We start from the raw sequence: 20,374 nt of genomic DNA on the forward strand, positions 1-20,374 counted from the left end.
GGGGGCGGTGGGTGTTGTTGTAGGGACATCCACAGTGGTGTATGGGAGCGAATTCCAGGATTTTGGTCTAGTCATTTTGTAACAAAGACAAAGTATCTCCAAGTCAGGAAGGTGAGTGGCTTGGAGTGGAATGTGCAGTGGTCGTGGGTTTGGAAGGAGCCTTGGTGTGTAACTGCATTGCATCTTACAGATGGTACACGCTGCTGCTACTGTGCAATGGTGATAGATGAGGTTCCAATCAAGCAGCTGCTTCATCTGGGATAGTTAGAGCTTTTTGAGTGTTGTTGGAGTTGCACGTATTCCAGGCTTATCCTGTTTAGGCTTGGAAATTATGGTGGTGAACTATTTATCATAGAATTCCTAGTTGCTGCCCTGCTCTTGTAGCCACAATATCTATATGGCTGAGCCAGTTCAGTTTCTGGTCAATGTCAATCTCCACAATTTTGAAAGTGGGAAAAATCAGTGATAATACCACTATGGAGTGTAATAATTAGATACTTTCTGTTTGGAGGTGATTGTTGCCTGCGACTTGTGTGGTTGCTAGAGATCTGCCCACTTCCATTTTTCTTGTCTTGCTAGAATCCTTGATGCCATATTTGGTTAAATGCTTCTTGATGTCAAGGGCACTCTCCCCTCAGCTCACTTCTTTACTGTCCAAAGACTAAACAGATAAGGTGGGCATGAGCTTGGTAGATGCCAGTGTTGTAGCTGTACTGGAACTGCTTGCCTAAGTGTGGCAAGACTTGGACCACAATTACCAGGAATGTGCTATTGCTGGAATATTGTCAGGGGCCACTGTCTTTGCAGAATCCAGTATCTTCAGCCCTTTTTTTGATATGTGGAGTGAATTGAGTCAGCTGAAGACTGTGATGCTGGGGGCCAAGCAGATCCACTCAGCACTTCCAACTCAGGATGGGAAGAGTTCTCGAACTTCTGGAGCATGCCCAGGTGTTAGTCAGGAGGACCTTGCAAGGTTGGTTGGGTGCACTGTTATCATTTCAGGTGCCAAGTTGCTGACTAGCAGTTTATTCTATTACTGTTCTCTTCAGACCTGTAGCCACATGCAGGCCAGACCAGGTAAGGATGTTAGATTTTCTTGCCTAAAAGATATTAGTAAACTAGATAATTTAAATAAAAAAAATCAAGAGTGGTTTCATGTCAACATTACGGATATGAGCTTTCAATTCCAGAATTTAATTTCAATCAGTTGCTAGAGCAGGATTTGAACCCCTGTAATGAGCACTGTCCTCAGCCTCTGATAATCAGACATTATCACTGGGTCACTGCAACTCCCCACTTTACCAGCTGACCATGAATTGTTTCACACCAGTTCCAGGATTAAGTCTCATTCCTAACACTGAGCTTCAATAATGCTTTTGTGTTCTGATTCATTTTATATACACTTTGCATTTGGCATAAATTTATCAAGTGTCTGTAATAAAGGACTTTAATCAGCATTGTGTCTTAATGTCATTTATAACATTCAAGCTGAATTTGTCATTCTCAATCCAATTCCACCAGTGGAACTTCCAACACTATCTCTTCATCCCAAGGACCTGCAGCCCCAAAGGTGCATTCAGACAAAGGTGCACAGCCAAATGGCTTAATTATCAACCTTCCACATACTTTCCAAACACCCATGGCAGGTAGCAAGAATATGGAGTCATGCTGGTAATTATGGATTATTGCCCCACAATTACAACCTCTAGCTTCAGGTTGGTGATGTAGTCCAGGAGCCCACCTTCAGCTTGGTGAGTAGCAGTGTGGAGCAACTTGCCAATTCCATCCAGCAACAACATGCAGTTTGTGAAAAATTAAGATTGCAGCTTCCATTGGAGTCAGCATAATTGTCTTGTGGTGATATGATTGTACCCAGATCAGCTAAATTCTCCAGGTGTGGTCTTTGTAAAGCAGAGACAATTTCTACCCTTTTGTACGTCAGTCTCCTGGAGAAAGGCCAGTTCTTTTGACTTGTCTGCACCTGTTTATATCTCAGTTTAATGATCTGCATGGCTGCATCTTTTCAGCTTTAAGTCCCCAGTTTTATTTTCCTCAGGCCCAAAGTCAATGGTCTCATACTGACAAAACTCTACATCTGCCCATTCATTGAAATGTCAGTTGCTCGGTAATTTTATACTTCGATACACATGGCTTACTGTTTGCAGAAAATTTAAATATCTGGCTTCCTATCCAGGCATCTAAATAATTCCTAAAAGTGGACGAGGTTTAAAGAATTAAATGCAGATTGCAGACCTCTCAGTGAAGCCTCAGTCACGGAAGGGAAGAAGTGGCTGAACTACTTGGAAATCAGATGAAAAACATTTTGCAGTCTTCAAGCAAATGTTGATGAATATGGGCTGTCTCTGTGAGACCTTCTGATGCTCCTACTAGATCCCCATCATCTCTAGAGTTTGATTTGGATACATCTGTTGCTGGTAACAGCCGGTTCCTCATGACGGCCAAATTATGGAGAGGTCAGGATGAATCCAGACTTCTCGACCCCTTCCTACCATTCTCCTCTGCCTGTTCCCTCAACAGCCATTCACGTGTTACTATCACTAAATCTTTTACCAACTGAAGGGGGTTGTCACCGTTGAGCAGAAACTTAGCTGGATAGCATTTTTACACTTTTTCTTTGCAATTCTTAGCACAATCTGCTCACCTACTTTTGTACCCAAATTGTATTAAGAGTAAATGTACAGATGGAGACAGGCCACTATCAAAAAGTGCAGCCATTTCTTTGGTAAATAACTCTTTTATTACTGGAATTACAAAATACAAGAAAACCAGTACAGTATCAAAATAGCACATTAATAAGACTGACACTAGGTACAACTTCACAAGGTGAAATCTTTCACATACAAGGAAGAATTACAAGATCTGTTTAGACTGCTGCAATTCTTCCCCAGCTGCAGAATTCTTACTATTTAAAAGCTGAGACGCAATATCCCCCTAGATTTAAAAGGTTCAGACAAGCTAACAAGTACATAGCTTGCAGAACCTCTGAGCAATTGTCAATAAAACAAAGATTATTATGTACTACTGTTAAATCCTGGCATTAAGAAAAAATGTACTTCAGAACACCTAAAGCATTTAAATGAAGTGTGCAAGTTGCAAAGTTGTCACTGTCTCCAGATGCTGCTCGCCCAGTTGTTACCTAGCTTTTTTTCTACCCCCAGTGTTACGTTAGCAATTGGTACAGCTCCATTATAGATAAAAGTGAACATCCAGGATTTGGGTTTGGGGTAATCTTAGTGGTTGCAATGTCAGCTATAGTTCTGCAGAAAGGCTCAACTTCATCCATAATGCTCTATGAAATGATCCAATGAGCCAGAACTGGTGTTATGAAAAAGTGACCAGTATCTAGGAGGGTTAGGGAGGGGAAAACAGAATGAAGTAGGGCTCACTGCAAGACAACACACATTTGCTTTAAAGGGCTAATTAATGGCTAGCAATAATCTCACCCTCATGTTGACAAGCTGCTCTGATGGGGAAATCTGCCTGAGAATATGTCTTTTAAAAATATTGTTGACACCATGGCGGCCTCTTCTGTTTCATTGGGAGACTGAGAGAAGTTCAAGGAAGGTTGGCTGGCAATGAAATTACATACAAGCTACCATCACCGTGTCTTCAACTGCTTCACTTTCCCCAGAACAGAAATAACAAAAGGGAGCCTTTATAATGCCTGCACCAAGAGTAACATTTGAAAAGGTGAAACACCTGCATGCTTAGCATGATGCTGTAGCTGATAACCTGATGTCAACAATAAGAAAAAAAGACACATTTCAGGAATTAAACCTCATTTCCAAGACCCCCACATCAGGCCAGCAGCACTGACAGATATTCCAACAGCAATTTGAATCAACACGTATACAACATGCATTGCAATATCAAAACAAAACAGATTCACAGTAAACAAAGGGAGAGTTCAAGTTTTATTGACAGGAATGACGTTACTAATCAAGTGCATAACAAAGCAAGCACTTGAGAGATGGTACAGGTCATTCAAATTACATCAAACAACATGGCTACAGAACATAGCATTACAGGTGATAGTAACCACAAAGACTTCCCCCTTTTAGGACAAACAGTTTGGTTGGTCTCAAATTTATACTGAAGCTCCAAAATGTTTGTATCTCATTCACAATGTGTTTTGTTATGACACAACATTTGGACCTGAGGAAAACCTAAGAAAGCACTCTTGAAGCTTTACCACACGATCTGAAAGCTGTTACAATCCTACTAACTGAACCTCAAATAAAAAATGGTTTGAGAAATTAAAATGATCAGCTACATATTCTGTACAATGCCTCAAAGAAAATGGACTTTTATGTTTAAGGGGCTCATTTATGAAACACCTACCTTTAATGATAATCCAGCACTCAAATATTTGAAAGAAAACCTGCTACTGTCATGAATACTAAGCAGTATGCAAACTGGCCAATCATTAAACAACAGTGAAATTGGTTTAAAAAACCCCAATCAACAGAACAGGAAGAATCCACTGCTACCACATATGGAAAATATGCTCATGAACAATAACCTAAAGCATCAGATCACACCCAACAATGCTGCAACTTCCTGTCATCTGTTGTTCTGTGTATTGGCAGCTGGTGAAGGATAGCTCCCCTTTTTACTGTTCAGCAATAGTCCTCTTAGATAGTAGAGTAACAAGTTTGTGACTACAAGAAAGTAGTTGAGTAACAGTTCAATATTTTCACCTGTTAATTTTAAACCATCAGAAATCAATTCTATTTTAAAATCTAGGTTAAACTACTGACAGAAACCAGACCTCATTGCTTGCACCACAGGACATGACTATTCACTTCGTATAGGCAACTGAAGCAAGCTTTGTGAAAACCCAAGAGATGGGGGCTAAAAAGATGCAAGTAGAAAGAGACAATTCACTGTCACTGTTTTGGAATCTCTTTTACTGAGAAGCTGTTCTTATTTCTCAATGTTATGGGCTGTTCCAAATATATGTTCATTTCATTTAGATTGCACTTCATGAGTATATTAAGTACCCAATAACACCCATTGTGACCCCACATTTGAACGTGCACAGCCTTCAACACCCAAGCTGGTAGCCAAAGGCAGCACTATTCAAGTATGTGAGCTGAGAACCATATTAAAACTTTTCAGCCAATAGCCAATTCATCAGACTGTCCCATAATGATCAGAATTCTCAAAAGCAAATCAATCTGACAATCTTGCAGTCAAGGAGATGTTAGTGCAGCGTGTGCTCAGTATTTAGGGCAGTTACAGAGAGAATCCAAAAGGCTTTTATGAATTATTATTTCACAAATGTCTTAAGAGTAGCTTTTATCGTGAGTTTATAAGCAAATAAAACTGGAAGAGACTCAAAATAAAAGTGGCATTAAGTAGAAGAGAGTTTTGATGGTTTGTATATATACCTTCAAAAACTGAACATTTGACTTAACTATTTCTTTTGTCACATTACAATCAGTAACCTAACTTGTACTGTAAACTTGCTATGACAGTGAAAAGGGCAGTCTGAATTTTTAGCTTCAGTTTATAGCCAAATTATAGAATTGGTAGGCGTCCTGGTAAAATTACACTACAAGAACTTCAGACACAAAACCTACCTTTTAAAGGATACACTTGAACATGGAACAAACTGGTTTTAAAAAACATTCTGGAGAGTGGTTGAACCTAGGGCACTGCAAGATTCAAAACACTCACCTCGGAGATAAGCAGGGATCAAGGTTCAAGCACTGACCAATAGATGCTTCCATTTTACTAAGTGATCAACAGGTGAACTGGGCCATGATTTGCAAGCATTAACACACAACCTACACTTCAGCAAGATTTAAGGTAGGTGTCAGTAGTAACATTGACACAATGGCCCATGTTTGATCATGTGGGATCAGCATCAAAAAGTTTGCTTCTTGCCCCGCACACTATTATAGTAATGAAGTCAAGGTGAATGCAATTGGATTATTTACTCATCTTCTTTAAACTTTACTCTTCTTTAGAAAATGGAGCCGATGCCTAGGTCTTATAAATGGGGAAATAAAGTGGAAATTTTACAAAAAGAAATTTATTTTCGGCTTGATCCCTGTGATGTAGGTGGTGGCGGGGGAGGTGGTGCATACTGATAGGTCCCCTGGGACATGTAACCCAACAGTGAGTTGCTCTGTTGATATGTTTGAGACATCAGTGGCTGTGGCTGCTGCCCCATCCCATTCTGCCTGAATTGCGTGGAGGACTGTGGAGGTCGCCCTGCAGTGGCAGAGGATGAAACACTATAAGTACTCGAACCATAAGCCGTGCCTTGCGCAGCACTGCCATAACTAGAAGTACTGTAACTGCTCCCTGCACTTGAACTTTGGAAGTTACCTGCTTTCCCAAATCCTGCTTGAGTTACAGCCCCATATGTGCTTTGGTTAGTCCCCCCATATAGCCCACTTTGGGTAAAATTTGGATATTGGACTGACTGTTGACTGTACACAGGGCTCCCAAAACTGTTGGCCTGTTGAGATCGGAAACTCTGCTTACTCAAAGGACCACCACTGTCTCGGGTATCTCTCTGACTCCCGAACCTTCCCCCATCTCCCCTGTCTCTGCGGTCCCCATCGAGGTCTCTAAAAGACCGGCTGCGGCCTCTGTCTCGATCGTCTCTGTACATGGTGTTGGGGTTGGAGCCAGTGGGCCGGTAACGAGAGCGGCCTCCTAGAGTAGGGGGAAATAGAAACACGTTTAGTGAATTAGAATTAAATTTTACATCTGAATAGCACACCCAACATTGATAAAAATCATTCCCACTGTTGTTGCTGCATGAAATACCAGATTTGACCATACAAATTCTCCTCAAATTTACAATAAAGACACAGGTAACTTTCTTCTCCTCTCTGCCTGCCTACTGAAGCTTATTCTCTCAGATCACACTGAAATTGATTCAGGTGAAAGGCTCCAGGGCCTCTTGACAGGCTGCTACTGTAATCTATGAGTGCATTCCAGCATCAGTGACCCATCTCATTCAGTGAGGACTTTACAATACCAAGAAATCCGAGTATGTCCTGTCCCTTTACAACACCGTACGTTACCGTTCTGCCCCCTTTACCTTCTAGACAAATGTAAGATGTAAAATCCTGCAATAAAATAGACAAATAAAAAACTTCAAATCCAAAATTAATGGTCAAACTGGGGCTACAGAAAGCTGCAAAAATTAAATGTTTACTTCTGAAATTGGGCTAAACAATATTTCAAGCGCCTTTATTCAAAAGCATTTCACTCATTCTCAGTGCAACAGCTAAAGTTTAGAAGGAAAAGTTAGAGAGTTTAATTTGGAACAATCTGTTTTGGTGTTCACAAAGTCATCAACAGCCCCACATCTTGCAAAACAGCAGTTGTTGACTGAAGTTACTGAATCAGAGGTATACATCACAGCACAGGAGTCTTTTTTGACCTTCTCTCTCTCTGCTGCAGCAACCTCAAATTAATGATGCCCTGCCCCAATCAACACTACTCAATAACAACTCCATTCCTGTACTGCACAACAAGCAGAAAATGAACTAGAAGAATCTTGTTCCTTTTTTTCACCCAACAATTTCGGTGCTTAGAAAATTCTCCTCTCATCATTGACAACTTATAATTCAGGACAACATCACTGATCCTTCACCCTGAAGGTTTTTTGTATACCATTAGACAATTAAAAATCTTTACATCGGTCTTAGAACACGGAACAGTACAGCACGGGAATGGGCCTTTCAGCCCATGATGTTGCGCCGAACATGACACCAAATGAAACTAATCCCTTCTGCCTGCTCTTGGTCCATATCCCTCCATTCCTTGCATATTCACATGCTTATCTAAATGTCCCTTAAATGCCCCATCGTATCTGTCTCCACCACCACCCCTGGCAGCACATTCCAGACTTCTACCTTTCTCTGTGTAAAATACTTGCACCTCAGATCTCCTTTGAATTTTCCTCCTTTCACCTTAAATGGATGTCCCTTAGTATTAGACATTTCAACTCCTGGTAGAAGATTCTGACTGTCAACGCTATCTATGTATTCATAATTTTATATACTTCTTTCAAGTCTCCCCTCAGCCTCTCCTTATAGCTCATACCCTCTAATCTAGGCAGCATCCTGGTAAACTTCTTCTGCACCCATCTCCAAAATCTCCACATTCCGTCTGTAATGCGGTGACCAGAAGTGAACACAGTACGCTAAGTGTGGCCTTACCAAAATCTTATAAAGCTGCAACATGACATCCTGACTCTTATACTCAATTCCCCGACCATTAACCAAGCATAGCATACGCCTTCTTTATCACCCTATATACTTGTGTGGCCACTTTCAGGAAGCTATGGACTTGAACCCCAAGATCCCTTTGTACATCAATGCTGTTCAGGGTCCTGCCGTTAACTGTATAGTTTTCCTTAACATTTGATCTCCTAAAGTGCAGCACCTCACACTTACTTAGCTTAAACACCATCTGCTATTTCTCTGCCCATATCTGCTGCTGATCTGTATCCTGCTGCATCCTTTGACAACCTTTTAGACTATCCACAACTGTTCCAATCTTTGTATTGTCTGCAAACTTATTAACCCACCCATCTACATTTTCTTTCAAGTCATTTTTATATAATTACAAACAGCAGAAGTCCCACTGGGCCTCCAGCTAGAAAAATACCCTTCCACAATTACCCTCTGCCTTCTACGGGCAAACCAATTCTTAACCCAAGCGGCCAAGTCAACATGGATCCCATGCATCTTAATCTTCTGGATAACCATACCATGAGGGACCATGTCGAAAGCCTTACAAACATCCACTGTTCTACCCTCATCGATCACTTTTGAATTTTTTGAGGACGTGACTATCAAGTTAGTAAGACATGACCTGCCTTGCACAAAACCATGCTGACTGTCCCTAATTAGGCCATGCTTTTCTAAACGTGCACAAATCCTATCCCTAAGAATTCTCTCCAATAGCTTCCCAACCACCGATGTGAGACTCTCCAGTCTAACATTTCCTGGATTATCCCTATTTCCCTTCTTGAACAGAGGAACAACATTAGCTACTTGCCAAGCCTCCTTCATTAACAATCTCTGGCACGATCCTGGTGCATCCATGACCTTCAAAGGGACATTTATTTCTTACTTCCTAGTACTTGTACTATTTCTAACCTATTCAGAGATGTTATTACACACCTCTGGAACAGGTGGGACACTGCCACTGTGCCACAAGAGGATCCCTTATGATAACTCCGTTAAACATGTTGTGGTTTGTTTGATGGCTCCGTCTATCTGCATTCACATTTTTAGATATGTGAACACCTAGGTGGCTGCTGATGCAAACTTCAGCATCTTTCCACTGAACTGAAACTTTTGCTCCTAAATTATTCTGGCTCATGTTATCTAATCTCATAGCAGCCACTAGCCTTCTCACACAAGAAGTGACTCTTTCAAAGCATCCACAGTATGTAGAGTGTGCCCTTACAACGGTCTTAAAAATGTGCCCTTTACGAGAACTTCTCCAGTTCTACTCTGAGCTAAAACCTCTGCTTCTCACCACCACCTTTCAGGTAGTGTTTCAGATCATAACTCATGATGCAAGAAAAATAATCTAATCACATCCTTTTATTTTTGCCAATTGCTTATTCTGTGCCCTCCAGTTACAACTTGAAAGTAGTGTGCAGAGTATGCAACATTTTCCTATAAAGAAAGAGTGGGACCATCAAATTTTATGAATACTGGATAATCGAGGAATATACTGCATTGGATTGAAAGAAAAAAGGGGAGGCTTACAGCAGATACCAAGCACTCAAAACAGCAGAAATCCTATAGAAGATTATAGAAAGTGCAAGATGTAAATTATAGAGATTAGAAGAGACAAAAGGGGACATGCCTAGGTCTTATAAGTGGGGAAATAAAAATGAAAATTTTACTAAAGCAAACTTATTTTCAGCTTAATTCCAGTGAAGTACATGGTAGTGAGGTAGATGTTGTGTACTAATAGGATTTTCCTTTATTTTACCTACCAGTATCCCAAATTCTTTCAGAGGCATTAAGGGTAAAAGGATGATGAGGGAACAAGAACATTGACAACCATAGTGGTAATTTGTGTGGAGCCAGATGATTTAGGAACAGTTTTAAATGAATACTTTGTGACGGTGTTCACAGTGAGATGACATAGGTACAAAAATCAGGTCTGTGATACAATTAAAGAAATCAGCACAGACAGAGGATGTTCTGAGTGGTCTGGCAGGTTTAAAAACAGATAAATCTCCAGAGTTGTATGAAATATATCTCAGCTTGTTTAGTGACACAAGAGAGGAAATAGGAGGGGTTATTACAATAATTTTCAACTTCTCTCTGGTCCCAGGAGAAGTGTTGGAGGACTGAAGGGCAGCCAATGTGGTATCATTATTCAATAAGGGATCAAGGGAAAAACCAAGAAACTACAGGCCAGTCAGTCAATCTAACCTTGGTAGTGGGCAACCTACTGGAAATGTTTCCGAGAGACAGAATTAATCTTCATTTGGAGAGGCAGGGATTAATCAAAGATGGTCAGCATGGTTTTTATTTTAAAAGGAGACATCATGTATGACCAACGATTTAATTTTTCGAAGAGGTGACCGACTGTGTAGATGATGGCAATGCTTTTGATGTCATCCACTTGGACTTCAGCAAGGACCATGTTAAGATTCTGCATGGGAGACTGATAGCAAAGGTAAGAGCCCATGGGATCCAATGGAATTTGGCAAACTGGATCAACAACTGGCTTAGTGTCAGGAAGCAGAGAGTGACAATTAAGGTGTTTTTCTGACTGGAGGTCCATCCAGTGGTGTCCCCCAGGGATCAAAGTTGGGGTCCTTGCTATTTGTGCTTTATATAAAATGATTTAGACTTGAATGTAGGAGGATTGAAAGTAAGTCTGCAGGTGATACAAAAATTGGTGCAGTGGTAAATAGTGAGGAGGCTAGCCTTAGTTTACAGGAGGATTTAGATAGGTTGGTCAGATGGACTGATCAGCAGCAAATGGAATTCAAATTGGATAAATGTGAAGTGATGCACTTGGGCAAGACAACTGAGGCAAGGGAATATGTGATGAACAACAGGACCCTGGGAAGCACCGAAGATCAGAGGAACCTTGATGTGAATGCCCCTTAAGGTAGGAGGACTGGTGGAGATAATGATTAAGAAGTTGTATGGTATACTTGGCTTTATTAGTCAAGACCTAGAGTTTAAGAGCAGGGAACTTGCGTTGGAACTATATAAAATGTTGGTTATACCATAACTGGGGTAGTGTGTGTACAGAATATAGTACATGGAATCCACGTTACAGAGGATACGTGATAGCACTGGAGAGGGTGCACAGGAGATTTAGCAGTATATTGCCTGGCTTGGAGATCGGATTTGTTTTTTAGAATCATAGAATCCCTAGCGCGTGGAAGCAGGCTATTCGGCCCATTGAGCCCACACGGACCCTCCGAAGAGCACCCCACTCAGTCTCACCCCCTACCCTATCTCTGCATTTCCCATCCTAGATACTATGGGCGATTTAGCATAGCCAATCCACCAAACCTACACATCTCCAGACTGTGGGAGGAAACCGGAGCACCCGGAAGAAACCCTCACAGACACTGGTGGAATGTGCAAACTCTACAGACAGTCGTCTGAGGCTGGAATCGAACCCAGGTCCCTGGCGCTGTAAGGCAGCAGTGCTAACCAATGAGCCACTGTGCTGTCCCAAAGCAGAGCGGAAGAGATTGAAAGGGAACATGATTAGATGTAAAGAATTATGATGGAAGTGGCAATTATGATGGAAGAAACTTTTCCCCTTGACGGAGGGATCAATGACCAGAGGGCATGGTTTTAAATAAGGGCAGAAGGTTCAGAGGAGATGTGAAGAAAAAAAAATGACCCAGGGGGTGGTGGGAATCTGGAACTCACTGTTTGTAAGGGTGGTAGAGACATAAACCTTCATAACATTTAAGTCGTATTAGGTGATACCAAGCCTATAGGCTAAGTGCTGGAAAATGAGATGCGAATAGTTGGGTGATTGTTTTTAAATGGGTATGGGTGTGATGGTCTGACGGACCTATTTCTGTGCTCTATAACTTTATGTTATTCTGTCAAAACTACTGGTTATTCTGAATACCTCAATTCAAGTATCTCTTAAATTTTTCTACTTTTAACAGAACAATCCCATATTCTAATACATCCAAATACCTACTGTTCCTTCCAGCACATTCCCTGTTGTACCCTGTCCCAGGCCACAGGATCTTTCTTAAGATGTGGTATCCAGATTTGATCACAATACACTTGCAGATTTAGAAAGGCTTACCTTGCCTGCCACCCATTTGCCTACTTGGCTAAAGTGTTCAAGGTAGAGGACTGAGGGCAATAAGAAATGACAGGAAAGTGTTAAAAAAAAATCAGAGTTCAGATCTTGGCTTCAGAGCGTAATCAGTGATTGGAAGATCCAAGAGGGTAAAACATAAAATACATTCACAACAATGAGGTAGTTTTAGCTAAGGTGCTACTGCCCATTAAAGGAAGACAAGCAAGCATCTTAAACATGGATTAATGATTCTGAACAGGAGTTACAAATAAACATTTGACATTTGCTTCTCCTTCTACAAGTGCCTCAGCAATGACATACCTATAATGAACCTGAGTTCTCAATCCTAGGTTCACTACAGGGAAGTGTGTTCAGGAATCTGCTTTTAACAGGATCTGGTCTAGTGAAGTATCCCATCAGTAGAACAGTGAGAAATTAAAGAATTCAGTTACCTCTTCCGCTTCCTCTCCCATGATCAACAAGTTGTAAGAGTTTTGGGTTAATGGCTTGATTGGCCTCTTCCAGCACTTTGATCAGCTCCCTAGCTTGTTTCACGTTGCCTGGTGTGAAGAAGGTGTAGGCCGTGCCTTTATTAGTACTGCGTGCTGTACGGCCAATGCGATGAACATAGTCCTCTGAGGAATTGGGATAGTCGTAATTGATGACAAATTTGATGTCTTCCACATCTGTAAAAGCAGAGTTGCAGTGTGGTGTGGAGAGATAGGGAATGTGCCAAATTGAAGCAGCACAAACAGCACACCACAACAGCCAGGTAGAAAGAGATCAATTAGAACAAAGATTCGAGTACAAGTACCTTTACAGTTTATGCTACTGTACTGCAATGGATCCCCATCACATGCAAAGTTTTAAAAACCCACACCATGCTTTGAAACTTCACATATCAAACAGCAGAACACTGAGCACAAACATAAAATAGCTTTTCTGAACCACTTTTAGTGCACATGGCTCTCTTAGGAGAGCAGATCCACCACTCTACCAACTGGAAAAACACCTGGAATTCTCAAAACATGTTGCCCCAGAACACAGATTGTTAGTTTTGGTCTGGGAACCATTGTTCCTCTCTAGTTAGGTTCTTGACGTAGAGCTTATGCATTTGGGAAAGCCAGACATCACTGTACATCACTAATTATAATACATTTTCAGCACCTGTAACTGCTCCTTTCACCACTTTACCTTCTAAAAGGAGATGCAGATAAATCTGGTTCAATCAAGAAAGGCCCTGCAATATCGTTTTACTAATCAAAAACTAGGTATTTTAAACTTTTACAAGCCCTGGTCCCTACCCAACTTTACTTCTTGTATCTTATAGCAGCTCAAACAAAAACTATTAAAGAAACAGCTGAGCTTTGACAAGAGAGACAAAAGAGGAGGGGGGTAGTTCTACAGGAGCAGATGTAACATGTGACACCCTGCACAAATCTGTTTCTGATGTTGGTAAAGCTTGTTATAATTGTACCATTCTGCATGCCACTTTCCTGTATGAAGGAAACAACACAAGAATGAGTGTCCTCTAAACACCAATGGAATCACAGAACTTACTTGCTGGACCTGAATATCCAGCCCATCCTAGCATTCTCTCAAAACCCTGAAATTTAATTTTCAATAATAAGTTCACAAACTTCAGACTAAAATCCTAACCTGCCATTAACCACCAACACCTTCAAGAAAAAACAATCTTAATTTTGAAAAGTGACTAACACAACACTTTGCAGGAAAGATACATGAATAACACAAGATTTCCTCACTGTTAATTTGGTCAAATATGCTCAGACTTTTACTTTGAGGGAAAACAAATTGCTACTCAAAGTCCAATAAATAAACAGATTTACTGTACTACTTGAACCAGATTACAGTTTATGATGTGGTATCTGTTAATGATTAAAGAAGCACTCCTGATAACAAGGTCCCTCTCATTTAGTGATAAAAGGCAAGTGAGAATAACTCTCCAGTACCAAACATCACAAGATATAAAACACTTCCCCAGGCACCATACTAAACAAAATAATAGCTTATGGTGCTACCAGAGATACAGTCTACAGGAAGAGCTAAGTTATGAGTGATGTTATTTTGAACCTAGTAAATAGCCACTCAGTGATGCTCGAGTTATAACTACCTTGATTCTGTGAAACAAGAATACAGACCAATATTCCCCAAGAGCCCCAAGGAGAGCTTGATTGGCTTAAATAACAAGTATTGTTTAACTCTGGTCTCAAATGTAGATCTGTGAAGGAATACTCCCTTAAGTTTCCAATTCCTAGATGTTGCAGTAATGTGAACAGAAGTTCACAATGCTGCTTAGGCCTAGAAATTATCCTTAAATTACTGGTTTCTGACCACTAGAATCTATTCTGGTACTCCAGAATGCTGGCACAATACTGACAAGCTGACCATTGACTGGCATATTTAAATCTACATTCAGGCATCAGATTCTACCGCAATATTCTGAATGGAGTAATTACATAAGAAATCTTCTATACGATATTCTCAAAAATATCATTCTTGGCTTGATTATAATATTTATGGATATACATATATATTTATATAATCAAGAATTATAATGCTTCAAAATACATCAAATGACAAGGCTCTAACCATCTCAATCTGAAGATAGTTGGGTCTCAATGATATGTAATTTATCCGAGAGTCAGAATGTGCTTGGAAATTGCGTTTGTGCAACTACTGTTTACTACGAACTTTGACAGAAATGTGAGTGTTCTAAACCCAAACCTGGACCATTCCATTGGCCATCACCTTAATTTTTTTTCCTCACATTGAAAATATGGGCACAAAAGCTGAGTAGCTAACTATATCTTGAAATTATGCTTAGCTTTAGGAAGCAGCAAGCATTTTTCTGTCCACACATTCTGAATTGTGAAGGAAACCTTCTGCAGGGAATTAGTCTGAGTTTTTGTAAGCAGCTGATTTCTAAAAGCATTTTAACTGTACCCATGGACTGCCAATGATTAAAGTCAACAGCACACCATATGTTAGCTCCTACTGTACCAATAACTGCATGATAACTTTTAACCTTAGTGATAATTTCAGATTAAAGACATAACTTAACCCTTCAAAATCTGCATTTAGAAGATGATGCCTAGAAAATACGGATTTCCTCCCTCCTGTATCGAGTAGTATTTACCAGTCCGATGCACACTCCCTCCATCGTACTGCCGCAGCCAATCCCGTTTCTTTGGTTCTGGCGGTCTCCTTTCGACCTCCGCCCTGCGACACGGGACCAGTGGAGCTGGGAGAGCATGCATCGAGCATTCCCTTGTAGCGAGAGGTCCCACACGCTGGGATGGATGGCTGAATACTTTTCTGTAGCCCGACTTTCAGGTGGCACCAAAGGGCCGTAGTTTGGTATTAAAGTAGGTCCTCCAACCCACTCTCCAAAAATAAGACAACACCCCAACCAAGGCTGCATCTCATGCCCAGACTTACTTTTACAATTTCAGAATATTTTTCTTTGAAATTTACTGACAAACTATTATTGAAGTCTGTTTCTCATTACAAGAATGGGCTCAAGTTTCACTATGCTATCTCCTCCTATTTTAAATAAAAAAAGATGAACATTACAGTGACTGAACTACTCACCCCAACAGACAGTCAGAAGTAAAGAGATAAACAGATATGAAAAGTGTACATGAAAAATGAAAAACAAATCATTATAGCACATACTGATATCAAATAGAGACAGAAGCAGACAAACAGCAGAGACATGGATCTCAAGTAGCAAGGTTTAAAGGACACCCCATCTTATAGGACAAATAAGATATCACAATAGTGAAGCTAAAAGCTTACATCATCACCTGGGTCCTACTATCCATGGTTGTTGGTGACAACTACAGCCGCCTTTTCATATTTTATAACTGCAAATGTCTGCATCTCAAAGTTGCATGAAGGAAGCCAAACTATGTCACTTACTTTCCAGCTTCAGGTGGCCACAAGACAGTACTTTTTCAATGTTAACATTTATTTCAACATCTTGGAGAACCAGGATCACCAAAAATGGGCACCTTAACACTCACAGCAATCCACAAGACAGGTTTACTGAATAACCAAATGCCAGTCAGTGAGCTGCCTGCAACAATACATTAGCTATACTGCAAACTGACTGAAAAGAAGCATTACTGGTGCAAAATCTAAGTTTGTCTCATATCTGAGTTCATCCTAGCATACTATCAGCTCCAGTGTGATATATGGTGTTCTGCTAGTTGATCGGTATTTTTCAGATAACTTATACATATTCAAACAAACCATAGGGAGAAGATTTTCCAGCAGCCTTTTATCGTGGAAGGGGAAAAAGCTAGTAGAATGACAAATCCAAACCATGACAAAGGTTATCATTATGTGAAGCAGTGCAAAGGCTTGTGAACTATATCTTTTAAATCGCTGTCAAGTGTCAGATCTAAGTGATGCCTCTGATATTGAAGCTGTGGAGAATCTCTGACAATTCTTTCCCAGTTGGCAACAAAGGACAGGAAAAGCTATGTTAAGAAATAAGGATCAGAGGAACTATGCGTGGAGCATAAAAACTCTGAGATTTTCCAAATTCTACACAACTATTTTGTTTGCTTTTTACTATGACCCTGCTATGATTGCTTTGCACAACAGAATGCAGATTTTAAAACTCAGAGCCCATTATTAATGGCAGACTGGGAAAAATATTAAGAAATGTTGCTGTTCCTGTGATTTGACCAAAACACACAGCAGATGTTTCATTCTCTTGGAACTAGCACTTTCCTACAGAGAAAGTTTGCTTCGCACCAGAAAAGCTCAAGTCCCTAACACATATATTCAAAGCTGGCCTTACAAACTATTGTCTACTGGCTCTCGAGAATACTCCATTGTTTCAAAACAAAATTTTTCCCAGCCTGGTAGAATCAGTCGGTAACAAGAAACAGACTGTAACCTACATGGAAGAGTTCTGTTTTGTATTAAATTCTGACAATGTCTAGGCAAGATGCAGAAAGCAGCAATCTACTCATTCCTACCTTAAAAACTTTTTTTGCAACCCGTTTTTCGGGCAGCGCAACTCAGACAGGCCCAAGATGTTACCGGACAAGCCCCGACATGACGTCCTGTGAAGGTGAGGGAGATACTTGGCATGCTTGGCAGTAGGGGTTTCACAATAGTTGAGAGTAAACTGTTTGCACCACGTTACTCTAGTTCTCATTAGAAACCATTCCCCAGGGATTGCAATACAGCCACAAATCCAGCAGGTGGATCAGTTGGCTGCAATTGTTGCTAACCAGCGGGGATTCAGTAGTTTCTTTTTGCAGTCTGAACTAAGAATGAGCAAACTGTTCCATCTGGAGTTTCCCCATTAAGGGACCTTTATTTTGTAACAGCTACACTTAACAAACCTTCTAACCCTTTAAGTAAAAAGACCAAGAACATATATGCTATTAATTCCTAGTTTACTACCAGTGCCCGTTAAAGGGGAAGTTACTTCGGAACAGTCTGTCCATCTTAGTGTGAAATAGTGGGCCAGTAACTGTCAGTGCATGCATGGCGTTCCCATTAGTGGCTAGAAAGATTTGTTTCTAGCTCTGAGGCACGTAACAGTTTGAGTGCAGAACTGGCCGGCCATGTAAATGTAGTGCTTGGTGTGAAACCCCTAATCAGCAGACAATTCCACACGCCCCTTAGTTTCAGCAGTAAACCAATTATAAGTAAATCAAATTTGAATAATACAAGGGAAATGTCAGAATTTAACAGGGAATTTTGGTTCTGCTTTCAATTTTCTGATCTTGGAACTGGCTTTTGTGCTGGTTTTCAATGAACAGGGTTTCAGATAAAGCCATTTTTGTCAGTAAAATACTGAAATTATACTGAATTCCAGCTGTTAGAAAACTGAAGAGATGGATTGCTAAACAGGTTCTTTCAGACCAAGCTGGGGATACACAGGATTAAGTTGTATCCCTTAGACAACAAATCTATTTGTAACTGGTTTCAAAGCCCATTAGCCATCAGGATGCCCACAAATCAAGGGTTCAGCCTACCTCACTGCTACATTCAAAAGCAGTTTACATTAATCTCTTTCAAACGTGGGCTCTTTAAGTGCTCCTGTGGAAAACAATAAGGGTATTCTACATGTGCACAATCAGGGAGCACATTAGCACAATTTCTATTGCCCCTTGTTATTAATCTAACACAGTATTAGATGTGCCTGGAAAATAAGTGCAACACCTGAACAATACAATTACCGCAAAAAAAGTACCTCAAAAGGCAAGACTTCCCTGCATCTGCATCTGGATCACGCAACTGCAGGGTCCATACTTCTAACAGGTACCCATGCAATCTTTCACATACATTACACAAAACAATTGTTTCTGTTTGGATCATAATAATGGCTCAAACCTCATCAACAACTCTAGCATAACTGAGGGCAACAGCTGATGTTATGCAAGTGGAATCCAGAATATGGCAGTTATTGTAGTTTCTATAATTGAAGTCCAGATTTCAAAGAGTGAATACTGATAAATAAAGTATCCAAAAAGTTCAGTGCTCCACTTTCAAAAGGAATTCTGGAGTCACAGAATAATATTTAACCATAAGACTATTTAATAGATGGTGTTAAGTGTACTATGTCTACTGACCTCTCAGAAGTACACTTGAATACATGTTCCCATTTTTGGAATATCTCTCATCAAGTAAGGGGCAACATTTAACATGTATCCAAAAATCTCAACTAAATGTGCCCAGACTGGGCACAGAGCCATAAATTCAGCTGGACCCCTTTGTACACCATCTGACTACGATGGGTAAGATTACCTGGAACCTGTATAGTATCCTGGTTGATAGGTGAACTCAAGTAGTACAGAGCTTTATTGCCTCATTGCTAGGCTATGCTGGTTTGATGGGCAAGTCAATATCTATGAAGTCCCCTAAGTATTCTCTCCAATAAGATGGCTTGGAGCAGGGCTTGAACCCCACAAGGCCAGGACAAGCTGGATATTCAGTCAGTTGGAAAAAACATTATCTGAAGACCCTATTTATTTAACGAACCAGTCCGCTGCAGAGGTAGAACCAGACAGTGCCAGGGCGAGCTGGATAACAGAAGTCGGGGTAAACATTATCCGAAGACCCCAAATTTGGGACAGCCAGCCCAGTGCATAGGGGTTAAGACCCCACACGGTAAGGCTAAGCTTGGTTTATGTAGGTGGCGGTAGATGGATATCTCCTCTCCCTCTTGGTGCTCGTTTTGTCATGCCTAGGCCTTGCCGCAGGCCTGTACCTTAATACAAAAACAAAGAGACATTTTAAAAAACAAAAATAAGTCACTTATTTAAAAAGCTCAAGTTGGTGGGGAAATCACACTATGTCACTTTAAATATCGCTTTCCTCTTTCAGTTTAGGCAATTTCACAGCTTGATCTGCAATACATTTTCCTGCAAACAAGTTGAGTACAAACCTAGACCGCGAGATGCAACATCAGTTGCAATAAGGATGGGTGCCTTTCCGGATCGGAATTCTGCAGGAAGAGGAGAAAAGTACTTCATTACAAACACTACCTAAAACCACACCATCTCTTCTCATTCCTTCCGTAAACTGGAAGCTCAATTCAATTCATTTTATGCATAAATAGCTTACAAGCAATTGAAGAAGTTAAATACTTGAATGCTGCCATACAGGCTCAAAAACATATACCAAAAAATATAATTCTCCCACAGAAAGAAGTACTTCAATTTGCAACAGCAAAAATAACTCGAAAAAACATGATACCCAAACTAGAAAATGTCATTTTTTTTTGACCATTTGATCAGAGTTATAAAGCTACTGAAGTCTCTTCTAGAGGGCAAAGTGGAGAGTTGCAGAAAAGTTAACTTAGGTATAGTTGGATGACGGATGCCAAAAGGCAGTTGTGGATGTGACAGGATGGCACAAGACAGAGGGGCATGGCATACAATGACAGATCTCTAGGTATGAGGGAGCTACAAGAAGCAGCTACTTGAACTATTTGGGGGAAAACAGTCCAGGGAAGACTAATGTAGCACAAATACATATATACTTCAAGCAGGCATCTGACAAAATG

The 20,374-nt window shown here is 40.5% G+C and overlaps 1 protein-coding gene across 1 annotated transcript in view; it reads right to left on the bottom strand.

Moving 5' to 3' along the window:
• Positions 1-3,922: 3,922 nt before the first annotated feature.
• The window catches only part of LOC109922724 (probable ATP-dependent RNA helicase DDX17), a 36,656-nt gene continuing 20,204 nt past the window's right edge, over positions 3,923-20,374 (bottom strand). Inside the window, exons 12-14 of the mRNA XM_048617326.1 lie at positions 19,754-19,813; positions 12,768-13,001; positions 3,923-6,693 (exon numbers count right to left, since the gene is read on the bottom strand). Coding sequence (XP_048473283.1) covers positions 6,062-6,693; positions 12,768-13,001; positions 19,754-19,813 — 926 coding nt within the window. The 3' untranslated portion in view covers positions 3,923-6,061. The remainder of the gene's footprint in view (positions 6,694-12,767; positions 13,002-19,753; positions 19,814-20,374) is intronic.

Source organism: Rhincodon typus, chromosome 37 (genome assembly GCF_021869965.1).
Source record: "Rhincodon typus isolate 14 chromosome 37, sRhiTyp1.1, whole genome shotgun sequence".
NCBI lineage: Eukaryota > Metazoa > Chordata > Chondrichthyes > Orectolobiformes > Rhincodontidae > Rhincodon > Rhincodon typus.